Genomic DNA, 20,732 nt, shown 5'->3' with positions numbered 1-20,732 from the left:
GTTTCCTACCGATCGTTCCTTGATTAACGTCCTATTACGCGCCCACAGGATCCTTTTTTTTCCTTCTCTTGCTTCGTCTCACTAATGTATCGTTGTAAGTATTAGGTGTAAAGTAAATTCGTTTTTGTTTCTTTGTGTTGAGGTTGACTGATTCAAAAACGAGTGGATGAATTTGTAATAGAAAAATATATGGAAATAAATAAAGGTATAAGTGTAATGTATAAGTTTATGCTGATCCAGATCCTTACTCTCTCAGTGTTACAATACAATAGAATCGATAGGGAACACATTATAGCAAAAGGACATTACCGAAAAAATTAACCTTACAGCTTTAGCTAATCTATTTATTAATTCCTTTGTTCCTAGACCTTATAATTCAAAACATAATGTATATTCAAGGGTACAATAATATGGACCTCTCCATGTTTAGAATATTTTTGTTGCACTAAATTCTATTTTCTGCGTAATGGTGGTCTCTGGATCACGGATATACATAAATAAAGATATAGAGTTTTTCTTGAAGTAGTTACTTCAACACTTTGAAAGAACGGCAATGATCTTATTGTTTTATATAAAATCTATTTAATAAACGATGTACATGGGTAATGTATTATTTGTCCGATTATTTGTCTATACTGTACGTGAAGAAATAAGAAATTAAAGAAATAATTGAATATTTCGAAGCGAATTTTTCATAGGTATCTTCTACTGTTTGTACAATTGAAGTACCAATTTTTCTGCCATTTACTACGTGATCTGATCCAAAAATGACGAGACTACTTTCATTGTAACTTAGATTGTTAATCCTGACAAAACTGCCATAAATAAAACACGACATTTGATCATATTTTAATATACTTCTCATTTTAATAAAAGTAATCAGATAATTTGTTCATTAGGAAGTAAAAATACGCTATTTCACTTTGTGTTTACCAATTTGTGAAGTAAAAAGATTACAAATTTCATCACTACGCATTGAAAAACATGCTTTTCCAAGGTGTCTTTTTTTTTGGAATTGATATATATTAGGTCGTCAATTTATCTTAATGAAATTGATAGCGTAAGATTCGTTTTAACTTTTACTAGATATTGATTGTTCTTATCCTTCTCTGGTTGAACTAAAATATACCGAGGATTTCAAATTGCACCCCTCCGAACGTTTCGAACGTATCAATTGTTGCGCATGGGGTGTTAGCCACGCGATAGAACGCGACATGTGCTACCAGCCGCCACGATTCACCCTGTGTCTTATAAAACGGGAGAATAGGGTGGCATGTACAAAAAGAGAGTGACTCTTGATCATTCGACATCCCTTTGGTTAATTCTTTTCACTCGAGTGCATTACTCGAGGATTAACCCCGCAATCCGCTGCAACCACCAGAAGGGGTAGAAGAATTTACAGCATAGTACAGAGAAGATAAAATTCAAATAACAATTTCGAATCTTGCTACGAGAAATTGACTCAACGCTACAATATATCGAATAACACATTGATGGTTCATTAATTAATATAACGATATTGAATGGTTAAATAACTAAAAATCAATACCCAGCCTAATGGTTGAAAATTACTACACAAATTGACGATGATCGATTCTCTGATGTTCATTCATAGAAAGTCTCTTTGTCCATTTTCACATATATCGCGGGAAAAACTCGAAAGAATCTCCAGACTGATTTTTATTAGCATCGGGATACGGGCTGGCATAAAACTACGCACAGGGCGACGATAACGAAATCCTCATCCTTTTCGGTGCACCCTAAAGTTTAGCGATCTCTAATGAACTGGTAGTCCGTTAGTTAGTCTAACTCGTCTCTCTTTCTCTTTCTCTCGCTTATATACCGGCTGTGCTTACATACGCGCATGCATACATATGTACTTTGCTCCATTGGCACACACGAAGAGAAGAAGAGTCGGAACAGAGAGAAAGGGACGTTGGGACGCTACGCACACGCGAATACAGATAAATCCTGTTAGCCGTAGCCGGCGCGAGAGCAAAGCCGAATTTTCCCGGCTCGCATCTGTGAATATTTGCCCGTGGGTAGCGCATTACATGCGCGTTGTAATGCGCTCTAACTACGCTCTGTGTCTACGATTCGACGCATTGGACGCCACGCACACGATCAAACGCTGCAAACAGCGGCGCGATGCGTGCTTCGGGGCAGCGCTAAATTTACATTTTTACGGGATTACATTGGTACCGCTGTGCCGATCGCATGACCACTCCCATGGGAGGATTAAGCGATATAGTTACAGCTGTAATACAATCGGACGTCTATAAGACTAGAGTTTTGTTCATTCCCTTCCGTCCCACCACGTGGAAACCTCTACAAATCTGTAGATGCGCACAAAAATACCAACAAATCAGCTCCAAATTTTCTATTAGTCGACGCTTCGAGAATCAATCATTTCACTAACTAATTTTCTGATAATAAAAAAGCTACTACTATATAAATGTTCGGTAAGCAAGATTTACATAATTCAAACGCTAATAAATTTTCTAGATAAATTTAGAAAAGTTTCGATTCCGCTATCCGATTGAAAGCTGAAGAGCTCGTAAGCAGAATTTTTAGCGGCTTTCCAATTACAGTTTTCCTAAGACCAAAATTATTAATCGCTTCCCTCTACCTTACACATGTACATCCTTTGCGTTCAAATCGATGCACGTATGGATATACCTACTTGACACGTTCATCACTCAAAGGAAGTTTTCGTTTCTGGGAAGGCAGGCAATCGTTACGTCGCGTCGGTCGGTTCGTTTCACGCGGAGGATATAAGACGCGTGATTATTACTGACATGGGTTTAAGATTAATGCTACCACAACAGAGGTGGAGGAAATGAAAGAATGGAACCAGCACGCTCGTTCTTTGCGCACCGTGTTTATCGCGATATGTTAATGCAAACTACAGAAACGAAGGTAAAGTTCCAAGTTTCCAGATCGGTTTCAGTAGCTCGTTACTAAGCTACGGATATTGACATACATTTATATTTTTCTTAATATACATTCTAATTAAAAACATCGAATCTAGATGAAGAATCGTTTTGTCGAAATATTAGGTTGTCCCAAAAATTTCTTTCGTTTTATAAGGAAATAATAGATGCACGACATTTCTTGTTTTATATTATTTTATTGAATTATGTATGATCCACCTATTATTTCCTTATAAAACGAAAGAAACTTTTGGGACAACCTAATGTTAACAACCACTGCTACACTTTTAATATTTTATATATTTTTGCATGTTAGAGCGCGTTTTATGCAGTTTTTATATCTTTAAATTTCCCATGAATGTATAAATATTCCGTGGTCTTCTCGTTACAATGCTAATGAAATTTCAAAATGTTTTATATAACATGTATAATATAACATACAAAAGTTTCCTGTATATTGTATGTATTGTGTATAACGTGACGCGATATTTCTATTGACGCCTAACCTGAACTCGCTATCGCAAGGCAAGCGAGACCAGCGAACGGAAATGAACGTTACATTCCGCAGAAAGGATCAATGGCGGTGAAGCCAAACGATACTTTTCGCGATTCGATCACTCCTAGAAGAAGAAGAAAAAGAAGAAGGGAGAGAGGAGAAGAAGATGAGAGAACGGTTGTCGGTGTAGATGTCTATCGATTGCTGATAATCTATGATCGAGACGTCCGATGGCATCGAGTTATTATGTAATGGGACGACAAGCAGGAAATAAAATCGACTTGTAACATCGTGACGCATCTCGCGGCAAAGCCAAAGTCACGCACAATGCATGAAACGACAGGTAGATACGAGCGAGTACATTCACCGACGTAAATAAACGATTAAGATCTTCGATGCAACGATATCGAACGACGGACAATATTGGACCACCAATGAGCCGATCGTCGATCGACGATGTATTCCTTCCGGTCGAATCTTTCGATGACAGCACTTGTATCAGCCACCTTCCAATTCCTTCTTCCGAACATAACTTGAATTCTTACAATTTGATCTGCACATAGGCGACAAACATATTCGACCGAGTTAGGATATTAAAAGCAACTAGCTACGTATTTTACGTAAAGTACAAGAAAAGGAAGAAACTAAGTCAAAATTTCCTTTTAATGTATTATTTTACTATACGTAATTTGTCGAATTACGAAGCAAATAATGTACTTAAGGTTGACTCATGTATAATTCCAACTCAAATGATCCTACCGTACTTAAACTTAAATTGAAAATTGAGATTAAGGTGAATCAAATTTTTAACGTTTATCGCGACGATACTTAAAGAAATGATAAAGTCAAAGTCAAAGGGGTTAAAACTGACGGCGCGTGTGAACGTGTGCGATACCCTCATCCCAGATCGAGCCTGGTCTCTCGACCAGCAACAGGGTTATGAAGTTGACGAATGTGCTAAGATCACCCAAAGGTGACTGGCAGATTGTTCGCCAGCGTTCTCAGCGGTGGTCCATGCTCGCCACAACTCCGATCGATAGATTCTGACCTTAAACGAACGCTTCGCCACGCCTCTCGAAAAATGATAGATTTCTAGCTAACCCGATTCAGACTTCGACACAGGCCGCTTTGCGATTAAGCGATTTATTGCGGCTCGCGCGTCCCTGCTTAGCGGGTCAACGTGTGTGGCGTGTCAAACGGGCACGAACACGGTGCTAACGCAACCAGATGGAAAGTATTCGAACGTTTAGATGAGATTACTGCGCGATTATAAGGTTGTTTGACGTTACAGTATTATGTATAGGTACTACTGTTCAAAAGTATCTGGACATTTGCTTATCTTAAACAGGGTGTACGTAGTTCGCAAATCCTGTCGATCAGAGCGAAATACATCCGTCATTCCTCAGATCAAATTAATTTATGTATGTATATATATATATATATCATCAGAAACCAAAATTTAGAAACAAAATTTTCATCGTCGCAAACGGAGGTTTACATCATTATTACATTGATCAGCTTACATTATTCTCTTGTTAGCGAGCCGATAGAAAATTTTGCGATTTGGTATAACATGGTTCGAAAGGAGCTTTAAGATAGTTAAAATAAATTTTTTGTTGATTCTCTTTTTCTCAGAGTTTTCAGTCTCCCTCAGTTTTTTTATAGATAAACCTGTAACATTTTTACAACTATCTTTTAGCGGATATCGAGACGAATCCAGCAAATATCGTAACAAATATTTCCCTTTCTCGTTTCTTTTTCAAAGTTCTGACGTTACAAATGGCAGCTTCCGTGACGTAGTTGATGAGAACGAAGCACGTGTTATAAAAGCGGTCATTCCAGCGCTCTTTTAACGATCCCATCATCGACCGTAAAATTCGCGATCTCTGATTAGCCGAAAGTCTAGGTTATAAGGGTAGGAAGATGGTCTGAAAATGGCGAAGTAAATTTCAAGGCTCTGCCTTAACGACGGGGGCGTGTTTACGGTAGGCAATGTCCCCTAGTTTTTGTCCGTAATTAGGCATCTGATATGGCGGCGCTCTTAATCAAAGTTTGATCGCCGCGAGCATCCCTCCCATCCCTCCACGCCCAAACTACGCAAAAATCCACGGATATTAGCACAAACGTCTTGCAATCCCTTTATGATTGCGGTCTACCTCCGAGGAGCCGGCCTGAGATTATAAATCAAGCAATCAACCGCTATAAAAGTCCGCCCACGCGCGATCGCGAGCCTCACTTTTTTCCGCGATCAAACGACGAAATTTTGTTGATGTTTCTTTTTCTCAAGGGGATATTAATGCTTGGAGCCACGGGACGAATTGGAGGAAAAATTTTTCGAGATTTTGTTAATTTGTAAAATTTGTAATTGGGAATATTGTTACGAGATGAATTCTCTCCTTACATTCTATAGAATATTTTATAAATTATAGATATATATACATAAATGTAATTAATATTGAAATAAATAATTATTGTAATAATTGTAATAATTAATGCAATAAATCTAATTTATAATTTATATCTATTCTCCAGAAAAATGCGTCGAAACGTGTTAAGGTATTTGTATCTAGATATGATTAGTTTGAAAGATATTTAATTTTATTGAACTTCTATATGAAAGACAAGAGAAACATAGACATGGAGATAATATTTTGCCTCTTTTCTTGTTTTTCGTACGATAAATTATCAAATGCATTCCTTGAAATCATTTACCAAATACTCGTTGGTCATTTCCTCTTACCTTTAATAACGGAAGCAATTTAGATGTCCGATTTAAAATTAACACCCTGTATACAAACATGTAGATACATAGATATCTTTTCAGGTTATGGCAGCAACCCTCGAAATCTGGCGTCGCGATTGCGATTCTCCACGGTGTGGCAGGATTTCTGCGCGCGGCGCGGACGGGCCGAGCAAAGACGATTGTTGCGCCAACAAAATACGCGAGTGGCCGGTCCAAGTGAAAAGAAATCAGGACCAGTCCGGGCCCGGTGCATTGTCGCGGCTAGAAGCGACGCGTTTATATATAACTGAGGAGTTTAAGAGCACAATACGGCATAAATCAGCGATCATCGCGTAGCCTCGCGCCTGACCAATTCAGAAGGAACACGCGTGGGCGCGTTGCCGCACGCGCGACCCGAATCCACTCCGAATCGCGTACCTTATCGCTGATTTTCCGTTCTTTACGAGCGTCGATAAGAGAGCTTAGCCAGATTGTAAGAGGCAAGCGACGATTGTGATTTAAAAGACTATGTACATACCTATTTACAAACATACATTGGAATTGTGGATTTGATAGGTATAAATAGCAGATGAAAATTAGAATGTTGATTGGTATATATGTCTGTTCATAATATCTGTATTTAATAAAAATATAAATATAACAAGTATATTAGATTAAATATATATTTAACTTATTATATATCTAACAAGGAAGTCTGAATTTTCAAATAAATGTAGTAAATAGATATACATATACCGCGAAAATATATTCGTATTCTATAAGCAACCGTATCGTATTATGCATGTAAACAGATAGACGTGCATCTAGTTCGCAAATGATCGAAACGTATTCTGATTTGTATTCGCTGGCCGTGCAAGCCCAATCATTCTATTTGCCAGTGGATGAGACGAAATGAAATGAAATCCAGAAATTCGGCTTATTCTACTCGCGAACGCGTCGGCTTTATTACTTTCATAATAATCATTCGGATCCTCTATGGATAGAGCGACGAATGAATATCTGATTAATTTGTACTTGCTATGAATTTTCTACATTGTATTTCTCACAGAAATTGTTTGTATTAATGAATAAAATACGGTATAACACATTAAAAAACAAATTGTGCATAATTAAAGAATCGTTTATTTAGTTACATTCTGGATAGAAATAATATTTAATTGTTAATATTTAATCAAGTTTTTCTACAAAAATTCTACTGAAAATAGAAACTTTTATAGATTCCGAGAAAAATTCTATATACGTACATACATAAAAATTCTATAGGAAAATCTTTCTAGATTTAAGGTTAACTAACAATCTGGATCTAAATATTTGCTATTTTAATATTTATTTTAATATCCACGCAAAATGCAATAGAAAAATACAGATGCTTCTTTGCATAAAAATATTGATCAAGATATTCTCTAATAGAAGTAAAGAACGTTTTCTTTTCAAATAGTTATTTCTCTTTCGAAACTATCCAAACTGTACTTTAAATACTTCACATACCCATAAAAACATCGATAGTATTTAAATTTTTCTTTTGTTTTGAAACATCTTGTATTTTAATACAGTTTTCTGACTACTATCTCACCTTCCCATTTTATTTTTGAAACAAATAACTTCCATCCATATATAATTTTAATTGCATATATTCCATCCATATATAACCCCTTCTTCTTTTGTATTTCGTATTCAATGAGTAAAGAAAATGATATAAACAATGAACATAATAATTCAGTGCAAAAGCCTCATTAGGTGGTAGATCTATTCTATACTTTATCTATGGTATAACTCTTAAAATCTCAAAGATCAACATCTATATAAGTTTCTTCTTATCTATGACATTATAGCAGTAGATGGCGTTCTGAGATAAATAGTATTAAGTTGTTTTTATATGATAATAAACGTATGAATTGGAAACATTCAATTTAATGAAAAATATTACAGTTAAAAAGAGTCTTTATTAATTTTATATTTCTTCATGGTGTATATATGTGGTTATGTTCCTAACAATAAATAACTACTTTTGTAGTTAACAATAACAATTATTGTTAATAATAACAATTATAACAATTATTATTACAATAACAATTGTAATAAATAACAAGAGTATGTTTCCTTATGATAAATATAAGGAAGATATCATATACTATTAAAAATGCAGAGAGAATTAAACGAAATAGTTGAAAAGTCATTACAAAAAGCTTACGATCATAATAGAACTGGGAACGTAGGAAAAGCATATGCATATTATACGGTTGTTGCAGAGCTATGTCCTCCAAAAAGATTAGAAATTGAAGAAGCATTTGTTAATGTTCTCTGTATGTTGTTATTTTATCAACAGTACTTTTTAAAGCCTAAAAATTTAAAAATGTTTTTATTTAAGGTCAATGGGGAATACAGTTAGCAGGTGAGAATAGATTTGCAGATGTTGTTTTATGTTACAAGCGTTCATTAGATATTTATCCAAACAATCCTCATATGTTAAATAATTTCGCAGCGCATCTCTTAAGGTAATTTAACTCATTGCTTGAATTAATGTATTATCAGTCAATTTAAAATTAATTTTTTGACATGACAGATATCATGACCGCTAAAATTCCTTATAATGAGGAAAAAAACTATATTGTTAAAGGAATAATGATCCAATAGAGGCAATAAAATACTTAAGGAGAGCCCTGCGAGCGAATCCTAATTTTTTACCAGCAGAACGGAACTTGGAAAATGCATATAGCATGGCTGTAGATAGATGGCATTTTCCAATGTTAAATGACAAGCAGAGAAACATGGCATTTGAGTGTGTAATTCGCAAGAGAATTTCTCAAGGATATGATACTGTATTAGATGTAGGAACTGGTACAGGGTTATTAAGTTTATATGCACAGAATGCAGGTGCTAAAAAAATTTATGCCTGTGAATGTTCACCAGCAATGTTAAAAATTGCGGAGAAAGTATTTGAAACTAACAATGCCAGAGACATAATATTATTACCAAAACTTTCTTCAGACCTTGTAATCCCTACAGATATTGCAGAAAGGTTAGTTCTACGATAATAATAATAATAATATAATTAAACCAACAAAAAAGCTTTAATTTCATTCCTAATCTTTTAGAGTAAAATTAGTAGTTACAGAAACCTTTGATGCTGGTTTATTTGGAGAACATGTGATACCATCCATGATAAGCGTACATTCAAATGTTTTGGATAAGAATGGCATAGTAATACCAATGGGAGCTACACTTTACATAGCTGCTGTTGAATGTGAATATATAAGAAACAAATCAGCTGTGATGTTTGATGAAGTAAAACATTTTTGTCCTCTAAATTTTGATAATGTGTCTGTATTATTGGATGAGGAATACTACGATACAGACAATTTAAAAAATGTGGAAGTTAATTACATAGTAGAACCCACAGCATTTTTCACCATCAATTTCAACGACTTGTCAGACTTACAACAATTTAATACAGATGGAATAAAAAATATTATAGATATAACGTGTAAACGTAGTGGTACTATAGATGGTTTAATAACATGGTTTAAGTTACATCTTGATGAGGAAATAACAATAGACACTTCAGAAAAAGAATCATGTTGGCAAGTTGCCATTTTTCCTACAATACCAAAATCATTACAGAAAGGTGATGCAGTTGCAATTAAGGGAGAAATGTTGAAAGGAAAACTTAAATGCTCATATTCATCAAATAATTCTCAATGTGATAACTATGATCATAAATTTTTGTACCGTTTACCAAAAGAAGTCATAATGTTTTTAAATGATGTAGAGTACATAAAATTACTTACCGAGGTTAGCAAATCATTCACTAACAAAGAAATACACAGTATTTTAGATACTTCCCCATTTCCTATTTATGGATTAATATTACTAAAGGAAAACAAGCATAGCAATATTTTATACTACAAAAATGAAAATATAGCATTTCAACAATTTATCAAACAAATAGCAGAACAAAATGGTTTCAAGGATAAATTACGTATCATATCAAAATACAATCATATTTCCGATTCCTTAGATACTATATTTATTCATGATTTTGACATTAAAGGAGAATTGAGAGATTATAGTGAGGAATATAATCATGAATTTTTTCGGTAAGAATATATTCAAAAGCTGTGTAATTACATTTTATTTATAATGGAATGAAAATTTTAATACTTTTACAGATGTTTACTTAAACCAAATGGCATTTTGTTGCCTGAACAGATATTTTTTGTAGGTCAGCTTGTATTTTCAGATGACTTGCCAAATATGGTTTATGTAGAAGATAAAAATTTACAAGATATATCGACGTTTGCATTTAATACACCAAATTGTGAAAAGGTATATTTAAGAGATCTGTTTAATATGTTGGCTGTCAACATGTTAAGATAATTTCTGTATTCATACATAAAAATTAATACCAAATTACCTTATAATACTCCTTTACAGGAAACACATAATACTTTTAATAATACAACTTCTTATGGTATTGCACAATACATTAACGAATTTAAGGTAAAATATAAAATGTTATAATAAGACAATATAATTACAAATTTTTCGCCATGATATTATATACAATATTACAGATAAATCAAATTTTTGATTTGAATTCGAGTTTGTATTTATATGAAGCTTTATCCGATATAAATGTATTGATAGAAATGAGAGAAAATGAAGTTGCTGAACGTGTGATAAATTTTGGAAAAATAAGTGCAACTAATAATAAGTTATTACCAAATGCTTTAGTATGTTGGTACAAAGTCAAATTGACATTAAATCATAATTATGATACAAAAAGAAATGGATCATTTATGAATCATATGGCAATATTACTAGAAGATGAATTAAAGAATTCCATTTTACAAGGTAACGAAGTATGTATAAAAGTTCTGCAAGGTGAAGATATAATTCGGGTAAAAGTAAAATGATTTTAAAAACACAATTTTTTATAATTATTACCAATTTTAAAATATACATTTTTTTTACATTTTTCAATAATTTAAGTACATATAGTTCAATACAGATGAAAGTGTATATACTTATAATAAACTCTGTGCATATAAATACTGTAAAAAATGACTTACATTAAGTACTACAAAAATAAATTTAATATGAATTATATTCTCATACACCCCCTTCATGTAGTGTTATATAATAAAAATTATTTTATAAAAATAATATATATATTTTATAGAAATAATAAATAATTTATAATTTACTTTGTAAATTATCGTCTAGAAATTTACATATATGTGGTGCTACCCACTCAGGATAATTATTATGTACATCATGATTTCCTCTCACTTGAATTACAGTAAAAAGATCAGTTTTGTTAGTAATTAATGGTAATGTTTTTACTATTTGCGACAAAATATTTACTCGTACGGAACTGTCCGCTATAATTATTAATGTTTTAGTTGTATATTTTTTAAAAATTTCCTTGTGTTGTTCCAGTGTAAAAAATGGTCTAACAACATGTCTTAATCTTGTATCGCGATTAAATTTGTACAAATCACCAACCTTAGTGACTGCACGTTTAAATAAAGCTTCTGCAGCCTCCATTCTTAATGTCTCAAATCTTTTAAATTGCAAAGCATACATAATTTCATCTTTAGTATAAAGTATATTAGAATCTTTAGTATAAGCGTTTAAATTATATACATCTCGAATATAAGGAACAATATCCTTAACCAGAAAAGGTAGAAATCCATCGAGTGCTACAATTTTTTCAAGTCTTCCAGGGTACAAAATACTGAAATATGTTGCAATATGAGCTCCAAAACTGTGTCCAATATATATACAGGTTTGCCATTTTAGTGCATCCAAAACAAACAATATTGAATGGACATAATCAAAATAATGCAATGGCATTCCAGATGGCATTGGAGATGAGAGTCCATGCCCTGGCAAATCTATATTCACATATTGATATTTCTGTGGAAGGTGTTCAATTAACCTGTCAAATGTACCAGCATTGTCTAAAATACCATGCACCATTAGAACTCTTTTTTCTTTCAGAGATCCATAGATCTTGCCTGCAATATGACCCCATGGTACTGGGAATTTCACTTCTATTGATGTTCTTCCTTGATTCATATTAATTTTGGTAAAATATTTAATTTATACAAAATAATCCTTTTGTTATTTTATCTTCTTTTATGTTCAGTAAGACTAAAAATTCTTATTTTCGATTAATCTTAACTGTAACTATATAATAATACTAATACAAAATAATTACCATTGTAAATTACGTAGATGAAGGACTTGAATGAAATGTTAGAGTCCAAAGCTCAAAACGAATAATTTTACAAGTCACAAATACTTAACATAGTAATATAATGTACTAATCATATCCATAAAATATTGAGTGTATTACTTGATAAATAAATCCTATATTAGGAATATATATCTCATATTTACACTATTACAGAATACTGCAAAGAACATGATTTAACATTCTTTTTATTTGCATTTGATCATTTGATAATTAAAGTTAGATAGCTAATGAAACATGTTTAGGAAAAAAGTTACTATTTATCTCATAAAAACAGTGCAGTTTATTATAAAAACAAAGACAATTGAAAATAATTATCGATGTTTTAAATGTTTCAATTGTTCTAAAACATAATGTCATAGCTTCTGTAAGTATATGTATATGTATGCATATATGTCGAATTATAATTGCATATTCGTTATTTTCTTAGTATTGATTATCCTAGTTAGAAAATTAATAAACATAATTTGTACTAAAAGTATTTATTTCTTTACGAAAATTTAAACAAGAATGTTACCCTTAAAGTCTTAAAAATAATAATTATTATTATATATGTATACAAATTAATTATATATAATATATGACAATGTATTTAGTAAACAGTATATGAAAGTATCTCTGTTTGAGATATTCATAGTATGTCAGGCATGCACAAAATGAGAACCTCTTATCTTCCATGTTGATTTCTCACGACTCAATTTTCGGACAGTTTTCCCTATGCTTCAACCAATTTCGGTAATGGATGTCGAGATTTCTTTATATAATCTTGAATGAAACTTTTAGAATTTAAACATATAATATGCTAAACGAACATGCACTAAACTTTATTTACACTCATATAACTTTGTATTTGTATAAAATTAAATAAAAATGAATAATATTTTACATAATAACTTACTAATTTAAAAGATAGGAAAAAGGTTATATTTTTAACAATTATGTTTTTTGAGAATAAACGATCTCATTACAAATGGTTAGAATTATCAGAAAGGATCATTATTAAGAATAATAAAGTACCAAAATTGGTTATTTAAAATTTTATTATAAGTAAACAAACTTATTGATAAATATGATAGAAAATAATTATAATTATAAAATAACCAATCTTCTCCCTACTTCCTCATTTTTCATCGTACCAGATTCTCGTTATTCAAAATAATAATAAATGGGAAATTAAAGTTTTGTATATACCGCCAAATTTGTATGATATCAATGATTGATATCAGGTGGCGTAACAATTTGCACACCACTTGAATATACAGGAGTTTTCTGGCTCTGCTTTGTCATGGACATGCAAGCTTCTAATGGTTCGTACTTGTTTTCCTACGCTATGTGATATGCTCGCGCGTTAAATTACATCGTAATTTATGATTCTGGGACTGAATACTTTACACAGGATATGGTGTATCTCCAAAGAGAAACTTCTTCTTTTGAAACATGTTTCCCAGTGGAAAAGGTTGAATAAATGTTGATTTTCAAAGCTTCGGCGTCGCTTTGAGAAATAAATCATATTGAGTTTTTTTTGCACATTTTATACGACATAGAATAGAATTCAGATGCGATAGAATCAATTCAAAAAACTGTTTTTGTGTAATAAATTACGTTCTGTATAGTAATTTGTTAAATGAATTCTCTTGCATGTACTAAAAATCCTTCGACCTATTAAGCATCATAATTTAATCGAAATTGCAGTATTTGTAGAATATACTTTGTCCTACATCAAATATTGTTCGTTCGATTGTAATATCCTGTTATTCGATACTAAAAGATATTAATATATATAATCTGTCTAAGAGTAATATTTCAATCATTATGTGAATATAGGAATGGATATTTGTATGAATTCAGTGTATGCTTCCATCCCTGGATTACCGGAACTAGGGATGGTATGGATGGGAGATATGATGGTACATGGAGAACCTACACATGAACTTATGTTGGATCCACGTCAAGCTGAAAGTCCTTTTTTCCCTCATGGTTCAAATCCATATGAAAATATTAGAAATCACCAAATCGCACCTACAACTATGGTACGATATCTACCACCTCAGTTCCCTAATGAATGTTCAGAGCCTGATGAAGCTGTGGAAGCTGTCGATTCCCAGGAAATACAACAGGTAAACTCTAATCCTTTAAACACACATATTTTAATTTTACATTGTACCTATAAGTAATATGTACACAGTAATATTTACCATCATTATTTTTTCAGGAATATGATTCACAGTCTGAAAGACAAGAAATGACTGAATATTTGACATTAGAAGATTACATTGGTGACGAAGAACGAGAGCAAGTTGTAAACAATGCAGCAACACAAACTACTCAGGATAATCGCAATAGGAAAATAAAACCTATAAAGCATCCTGGATTGGTTTTAAAGACACCAATTGCATATCAACCACATACAGATTTAAATTTTATTCCCATTCGTAAGGATGGTATAGGTTAGATATAGAATTCAAGATCATAATTATAAATTCTAAATTTATTGATGTATAATTGTAAGCTTCTATTATCTTGTTATAGCTGTTTGCGAAAAATGTGGTGCTATTGGTGTGAAACATGCATTTTATACTAAAGAACGACGATTTTGTAGTAGAGCATGTGCAAGATCTTCAGAACATACAGCTCCTACTGCTGATTCTACATATAGTCCATCACATTCTGTAGAGGCACATGCATCTGTAAATTCAACTTCTCCAAATGAATCTAAATTAACAAAGAATGTGAGTTACATGTAAAAATAAGTTTTTAAAAAAATGGAAAAGAAATCATACAATATTTTTTAAATATCTTAGGTCATAGTACAAGAAGAAACAGACATAAAAGAATCTTTTGAACTAGAGAAAGAAAAAGTTATATCAGAACCAGTAATGCCGGAGGATTTACCTGTAAGAAGAAAAAGAACTGCTGAAATGGCAGGTTCTTATGATTGGACCCCACAATTGACAGAACCTGGATTTTGTGCTGCTCCAGTATCTTGTTTTAAACATGTCAGTCTTCCATACAATGTTAATATAGTACTACATAACTTTTAATTTAGATTCTGATATTTTTGCTATTATACTTTGAATTTTGCATAGATCTTATTTCAATTTTTATGTTTCAGGCACCTATATCAGAAATATGGGATAATATCACAGTTGGTATGAAAGTAGAGGTGGAAAATACTGATTGCGACGAAGTATGTGAAGCTTTCCCAGATTCCTTTTGGGTTGCTACTGTGTTACGTATATCTGGATATAGAGCTTTGTTAAGGTATGAGGGTTTTGGACTCAATGATGATAAAGATTTTTGGGTATCTTTGTGCTCGAATGACATACACCCTGTAGGTTGGTGTGCAACCATTGGAAAACCTCTTATTCCACCTAATAGTAAGCAAACATTTATGATGCTTACATTGTTATGGATCCCCCTTTGTTTTTGTACAAAATTTGTAATAATGAATCATAATAATCCTTTACAGCAATTGCTGATAAGTACAAAGACTGGAAGGATTTTCTAATGAAACGATTGACAGGTGCAAGAACACTGCCAACTAATTTTTATAATAAAGTTAACGATAGTATGAAGTCGCGTTTTAGATGTGGATTTCACTTGGAAGTCGTAGATAAAAATAGAATCTCGCAAGTAAAAGTAGCAACGATACAAAAAATTGTGGGTAAACGATTACATGTACGATACTATGATTCACCACCCGAAGACAATGGCTTTTGGTGCCACGAAGATTCTCCTCTTATACATCCTGTTGGGTGGGCAAAACGGGTAGGACAAACGTTGGATGCATATCCTGAATATTTAGAACGTGTGTCAAAATCAAAATTGTGTGAAGACGACGCAACTGAAGACCTTTTCTATGTGCCAAAGAACCATCATGTACATCTTGGATACACATTTCGAGAAGGAATGAAAATAGAAGCCATTGATCCTCTTAATCTCTCTGCCATATGCGCAGCAACAATTATGCAAGTTTTAAAAGAAGATTATATAATGATCCGTATAGATAGTTATGATGAAGATGCAAGTGGTGCTGATTGGTTCTGCTATCATTCATGTTCACCTTGTATTTTTCCAATTGGATTTTGTTCTCAACATGGATTACCACTTACACCACCAAAGGGCTATGATCCTACTACATTTACATGGGATACATATTTAACAGAGACGAATACTATACCCGCTCCTGTGCAGTTATTTAATAGGGTAACTAAAGAAATAATTTTAATAATGTAATAAGCGTTAGAAATAGTATTTTTCATAGAGGTAACAAATTTAAGAAATATTATAAAACCTTTATAGAAATACAAATTTTATAGGTTTTGTACTATTTATTATATTTTGTATTCATGTATAACTATATTCATTGCTTTTCAACATACAAAAATTTTCATTATAGGAAATACCTCAACATGGATTTATTGAAGGAATGAGGCTTGAAGCAGCTGATTTAATGGATCCTAGATTAGTTTGTGTTGCTACTATTACTAGGGTGATTGGAAGGTTATTAAGAGTACACTTTGATGGTTGGGAGGACGAATATGATCAATGGCTAGATTGTCAGAGTCCTGACATTTATCCAGTTGGATGGTGTGATTTGGTTGATCATAAATTAGAAGGGCCCCGTGTACTCAATAAAAACACTAGTCCTACTGGTAAATACTTGTTTCATATTCTAAAAAATGTAGTTTCATATTTTAACCCATTCATTGCCAGACAAATTTAGAGCATCTTGCCCTAGACGCCAAGATTTTATTTAAAAAAAAAAACATGGAATTTCACAAAATCTAATATTTAGTTGCAGATATAGTACTAAAATGGTATTTACAGTAATTTGAAAATGAAAAAAACATTATGAGATAACTTGTAGTCGGCAGTCTTGGTACATACGCTTACTACGAGATATCTTGTTGGGAGTGAATGGATTAAAAATATTTTCCAAAATGAGTTTTGTTTCAATGTTATTAATATATTCTTTACTATTCTTGTGTGCCAACTTCTGTTTTCTTTTTCTAATGTCATAAATGAACATGTTCATTTCATTTCTTAGTAAAATCACCAAGAGGCCTTAAACGTAAAGCTAAGAGAAAAGTGAAAAAAAGCAACAAAGTATCTTGCGCGAAAAACATTCTACCTCGGCACAGTGAACGTATTAGTACGGCTCGTGAACGCGAACGAGAAGTAGAGCCAGCCCAAGGAATAAAAATCGAAAGAGAACGTGACTTGGAAAGCTTACCAGAACAAAGAAACAGGGAACCAGAACCAGCAGAAGAACCAGCTGGACCTGATCAAACTTTACCTAGTCCTACCACTGGACAAGGTCAAGCATTAAATGATACTCAAAGTGAGATACAAAGCCCTCCACCACCAAAAGAACGAATTGCTACGTCGTACATTAATGTAAATATATTTTGATATTTTTATATTAGAGATGAATATTAATTAATGAATATTACTGATTGATTAGATGTAATATTAAATTTTTGAATTTCCAATCCTACATAAAATATTTTATATTTATATAGTAAATTAATGAGAATAACGTCTCGACATTTATGCATTTAATATTAAACCTTGTTAAATTTTTGCTGAATTTCACATATAAAAAAGTTTGAAATATGAATATTTAAAGTAAATGGTATTTTCCAGGTAACGTCTGCTTCTAGCAAATACATCCCAAGGCTAGCAGATGGTGTTCAAAAGAGTTCTGAATCTGGTGATTTAGTGCCATCTGAGTGGAATGTGTTTGATGTTGCACAATTTCTTCGTGTTAATGATTGTGCAACATATTGCGATAATTTTAGTAAACGTAAGATAGATGGAAAAACTCTATTAACACTCACTAAGGACCAAATAATAGACCTAACCGGTTTTAAAGTTGGGCCTTCTTTAAAGATATATGATCTTATTCAACAATTGAAAATCAAAGTGAATCCAGCTCAGGAAAGGTTGAAATTAGGATTGAAAAAATTATTATAACAAAGATAGTACATAGATAATACCATGAATAAGTTCCATCATTGCATACAAATAAACATGGATTTACAGGTAAGGCATATAGATGCAAATAATTAAAAATTCATATTTCATCATGGTTATATACAGTATTTGTTATATACTTTATTAATAAAATGTGTATGTGTATATATATAAATATACATATACATATATGCATACACATATGAAATTAGGGAAAGGTAAAGGTAGAGATCCTGCTCTATCACTTAGGATATAAATTTGGAAAGAATACCATTTATTTAAAAGAGAAAAAGAAAAAGCCACAAAAAGACAAAAGTATGAGATATTTTGTTTTGGAAAATAGTTAAATATTATAAATTAAAAATATAATTTGAAACTTATTTATTTATGCATTTATACACGTTCATTGGGGGTTAGGTTAAAATTGGTGTTTGATAAAATATTAGTTTTAATTTGAATGTTTTTCATAAAATCAATTCTTACAAAATCTGACTATCTGTAAATTACTTTTTGACGTAACAGAAATTGGAATACCAAACTACTTCTTTGTAAATTAAAATACAATACAGTAGTTATTTTAATGCTTGCAAATAGATAAATGAATTCCAGAACTGAATGAAAAATATTTAATACATATTTATAATTTCATGGAGCTTGGACTAAAACTAACATGGTATTTGGTAGAGAATACAAGATTTATTTTATATTAATATTTACATGTATATATACATTTCTACATAAAATATCAAGAGAAATTCATGCATACATATTGCATTTAAACATTCTTATGTATATCAGAAGTTATTTTATTATTCTGACAACATTTCTTTTACAACGCCGTTATTTGTAAATCCATGCTTTCACATTGCACTAAATTGATTACAGATGCATGAACCACATTAAGAAAAAAGATACTAATGTATATTTAAAGATTTTTTTAAACAAACAGAAAGTTAAAGGGTGTAATTTAAAAGGGGAAAAATTTAGAAGTAAATCAACAAAGATATATAATATTTAATACGAAAAAGTAAAAAAGAAGGTAGTAAAAATAAATCATAAAGTACAAATTAGTTTCCGAGTATCAATTCATTACAGCTTCAATCATATTTGCCTTGACGATATCATTCGCAATACTAAATTAGTTTTATATATTTTAATAGATTTGTTGATTTACTCTCTACTGTAATCAAGAGCTACGCGTCTGTACATAATTAAATAAAAAACGGAACGGTCAACTTCTAATCTTGTAAATATAGCATTTAGCACAGTATTAGGTTTAGCTCATTTTTTTTGAAAAAAAGGAGGATAAAGAGAATGTAACCACAGTGTAAAAGAAGCATAACTATTAGAAAGTGGTTGATGCATTTGTATAACACATATTGTATCTATATGTAGCTTTATAATCATTACAGTAAAGTAAATCAAACCAGTCGAGTAAAGTCTAAGACTGATTTGTCTTAGGCTCTTTAAATACTATTTTTAGTACGATAGGGTAACATTGTTACTCTCTTTATTTATTCAATATCTTGGAATCTCATGAGGTACCAATTCAATTTGGTTCCTAAACGTTTTCTTAGCAGTTAATTGATATAAGGTTGGATATTTGACTAATAATCACTTAGATTTTATTGTGACGATACTTGTTTCTGTTTATTATGTTGATTAGCTATTTCACATTAGCAATGTAAAGAAAATTTATTAATTTGGAGAAATATTATATGTCTATATCTGCTGATCGAAAGAAAAGTAGTAAAAGTTTTCTTGAAATCATCATTGTGTACAAATTGGGAGGCATTATAAATAGTGTTATAATTATAAACTGACAAAATTTGGGTTCTGCTTTAAATACACTAATCACATTACTGTGAGTACAAAAGGAGAAAAAACAATATTACTTACAAATTAAAAATACAAATAATAACAGATTTCTACGTGTTATATCAATCAATTTTAGTTTGAGAACAAAATAACGTCCGTTGTAAAATTTAACACTTAGCCAACCGAATAGCGGAGATCTCCCCTCTATGAAGAACAACGCTGCATGACCGAACGGGGAGATCTCTCTTTTTGACTTTAGCAACGCGTTTTCTTCTTTTTTTTTTTTTTGTTATCAGTTATTGTTTAGCTGGATATGTTCCCAATTAATTGCGCCATTTTTCTGCTTTTATAAAGTACAGTATATAATAAAATACACCAATTTAGTAGTGCTAAAATTAATTAAAAAACTACACTATCAGTTATGACTAAATAAAGTTACAGTCGAACGGTACCACACTGTAAAAAAATATTAAAATGCATTATGAATTTTTAATTTCACGT

At 31.8% G+C, this 20,732-nt stretch overlaps 3 protein-coding genes across 9 annotated transcripts; 2 read left to right on the top strand and 1 right to left on the bottom strand.

The window, feature by feature from the left end:
• The first annotated feature begins 8,238 nt into the window (after positions 1-8,238).
• On the top strand, positions 8,239-11,281 carry LOC117233016 (protein arginine N-methyltransferase 9-like). Of its 4 annotated transcripts, XM_033492856.1 has the most exons (8): positions 8,239-8,475; positions 8,541-8,564; positions 8,655-8,667; positions 8,790-9,191; positions 9,268-10,269; positions 10,342-10,498; positions 10,607-10,672; positions 10,747-11,281. In XM_033492856.1, the coding sequence occupies exons 1-8, from the start codon at positions 8,313-8,315 to the stop codon at positions 11,086-11,088; spliced, it is 2,169 nt and encodes a 722-aa protein (XP_033348747.1). In that variant the 5' UTR covers positions 8,239-8,312; the 3' UTR covers positions 11,089-11,281. The 4 variants fall into 4 exon arrangements, with proteins under 4 accessions (XP_033348747.1, XP_033348746.1, XP_033348748.1 ...); XM_033492855.1 differs by having other exon boundaries at positions 8,541-8,667; XM_033492857.1 differs by lacking the exon at positions 8,655-8,667 and having other exon boundaries at positions 8,335-8,475.
• LOC117233019 (serine hydrolase-like protein) lies at positions 11,282-12,324 on the bottom strand. The gene has a single exon (XM_033492861.1). The coding sequence runs from the start codon at positions 12,254-12,256 to the stop codon at positions 11,369-11,371; it is 888 nt and encodes a 295-aa protein (XP_033348752.1). The 5' UTR covers positions 12,257-12,324; the 3' UTR covers positions 11,282-11,368.
• Positions 12,325-13,661: 1,337 nt separating this feature from the next.
• Positions 13,662-20,339, top strand: LOC117233015 (polycomb protein Sfmbt-like). 4 transcript variants are annotated; one of them, XM_033492851.1, is made up of 10 exons: positions 13,662-13,741; positions 14,259-14,551; positions 14,647-14,881; positions 14,964-15,163; positions 15,236-15,430; positions 15,547-15,811; positions 15,904-16,640; positions 16,834-17,089; positions 17,485-17,834; positions 18,084-20,339. In XM_033492851.1, the coding sequence occupies exons 1-10, from the start codon at positions 13,720-13,722 to the stop codon at positions 18,411-18,413; spliced, it is 2,883 nt and encodes a 960-aa protein (XP_033348742.1). In that variant the 5' UTR covers positions 13,662-13,719; the 3' UTR covers positions 18,414-20,339. The 4 variants fall into 4 exon arrangements, with proteins under 4 accessions (XP_033348742.1, XP_033348744.1, XP_033348745.1 ...); XM_033492853.1 differs by having other exon boundaries at positions 13,671-13,741; positions 14,283-14,551; XM_033492854.1 differs by lacking the exon at positions 13,662-13,741 and adding an exon at positions 13,748-13,890 and having other exon boundaries at positions 14,283-14,551.
• The last annotated feature ends 393 nt before the right edge of the window (positions 20,340-20,732 follow it).

The sequence above is a fragment of the Bombus vosnesenskii genome, unplaced genomic scaffold (assembly GCF_011952255.1).
Source record: "Bombus vosnesenskii isolate JDL3184/JDL3185 unplaced genomic scaffold, Bvos_JDL3184-5_v1.1 scf7180000013294, whole genome shotgun sequence".
NCBI classification, from domain to species: Eukaryota; Metazoa; Arthropoda; class Insecta; order Hymenoptera; family Apidae; genus Bombus; species Bombus vosnesenskii.
This window is presented reverse-complemented; position numbering and strand designations above follow the sequence as displayed.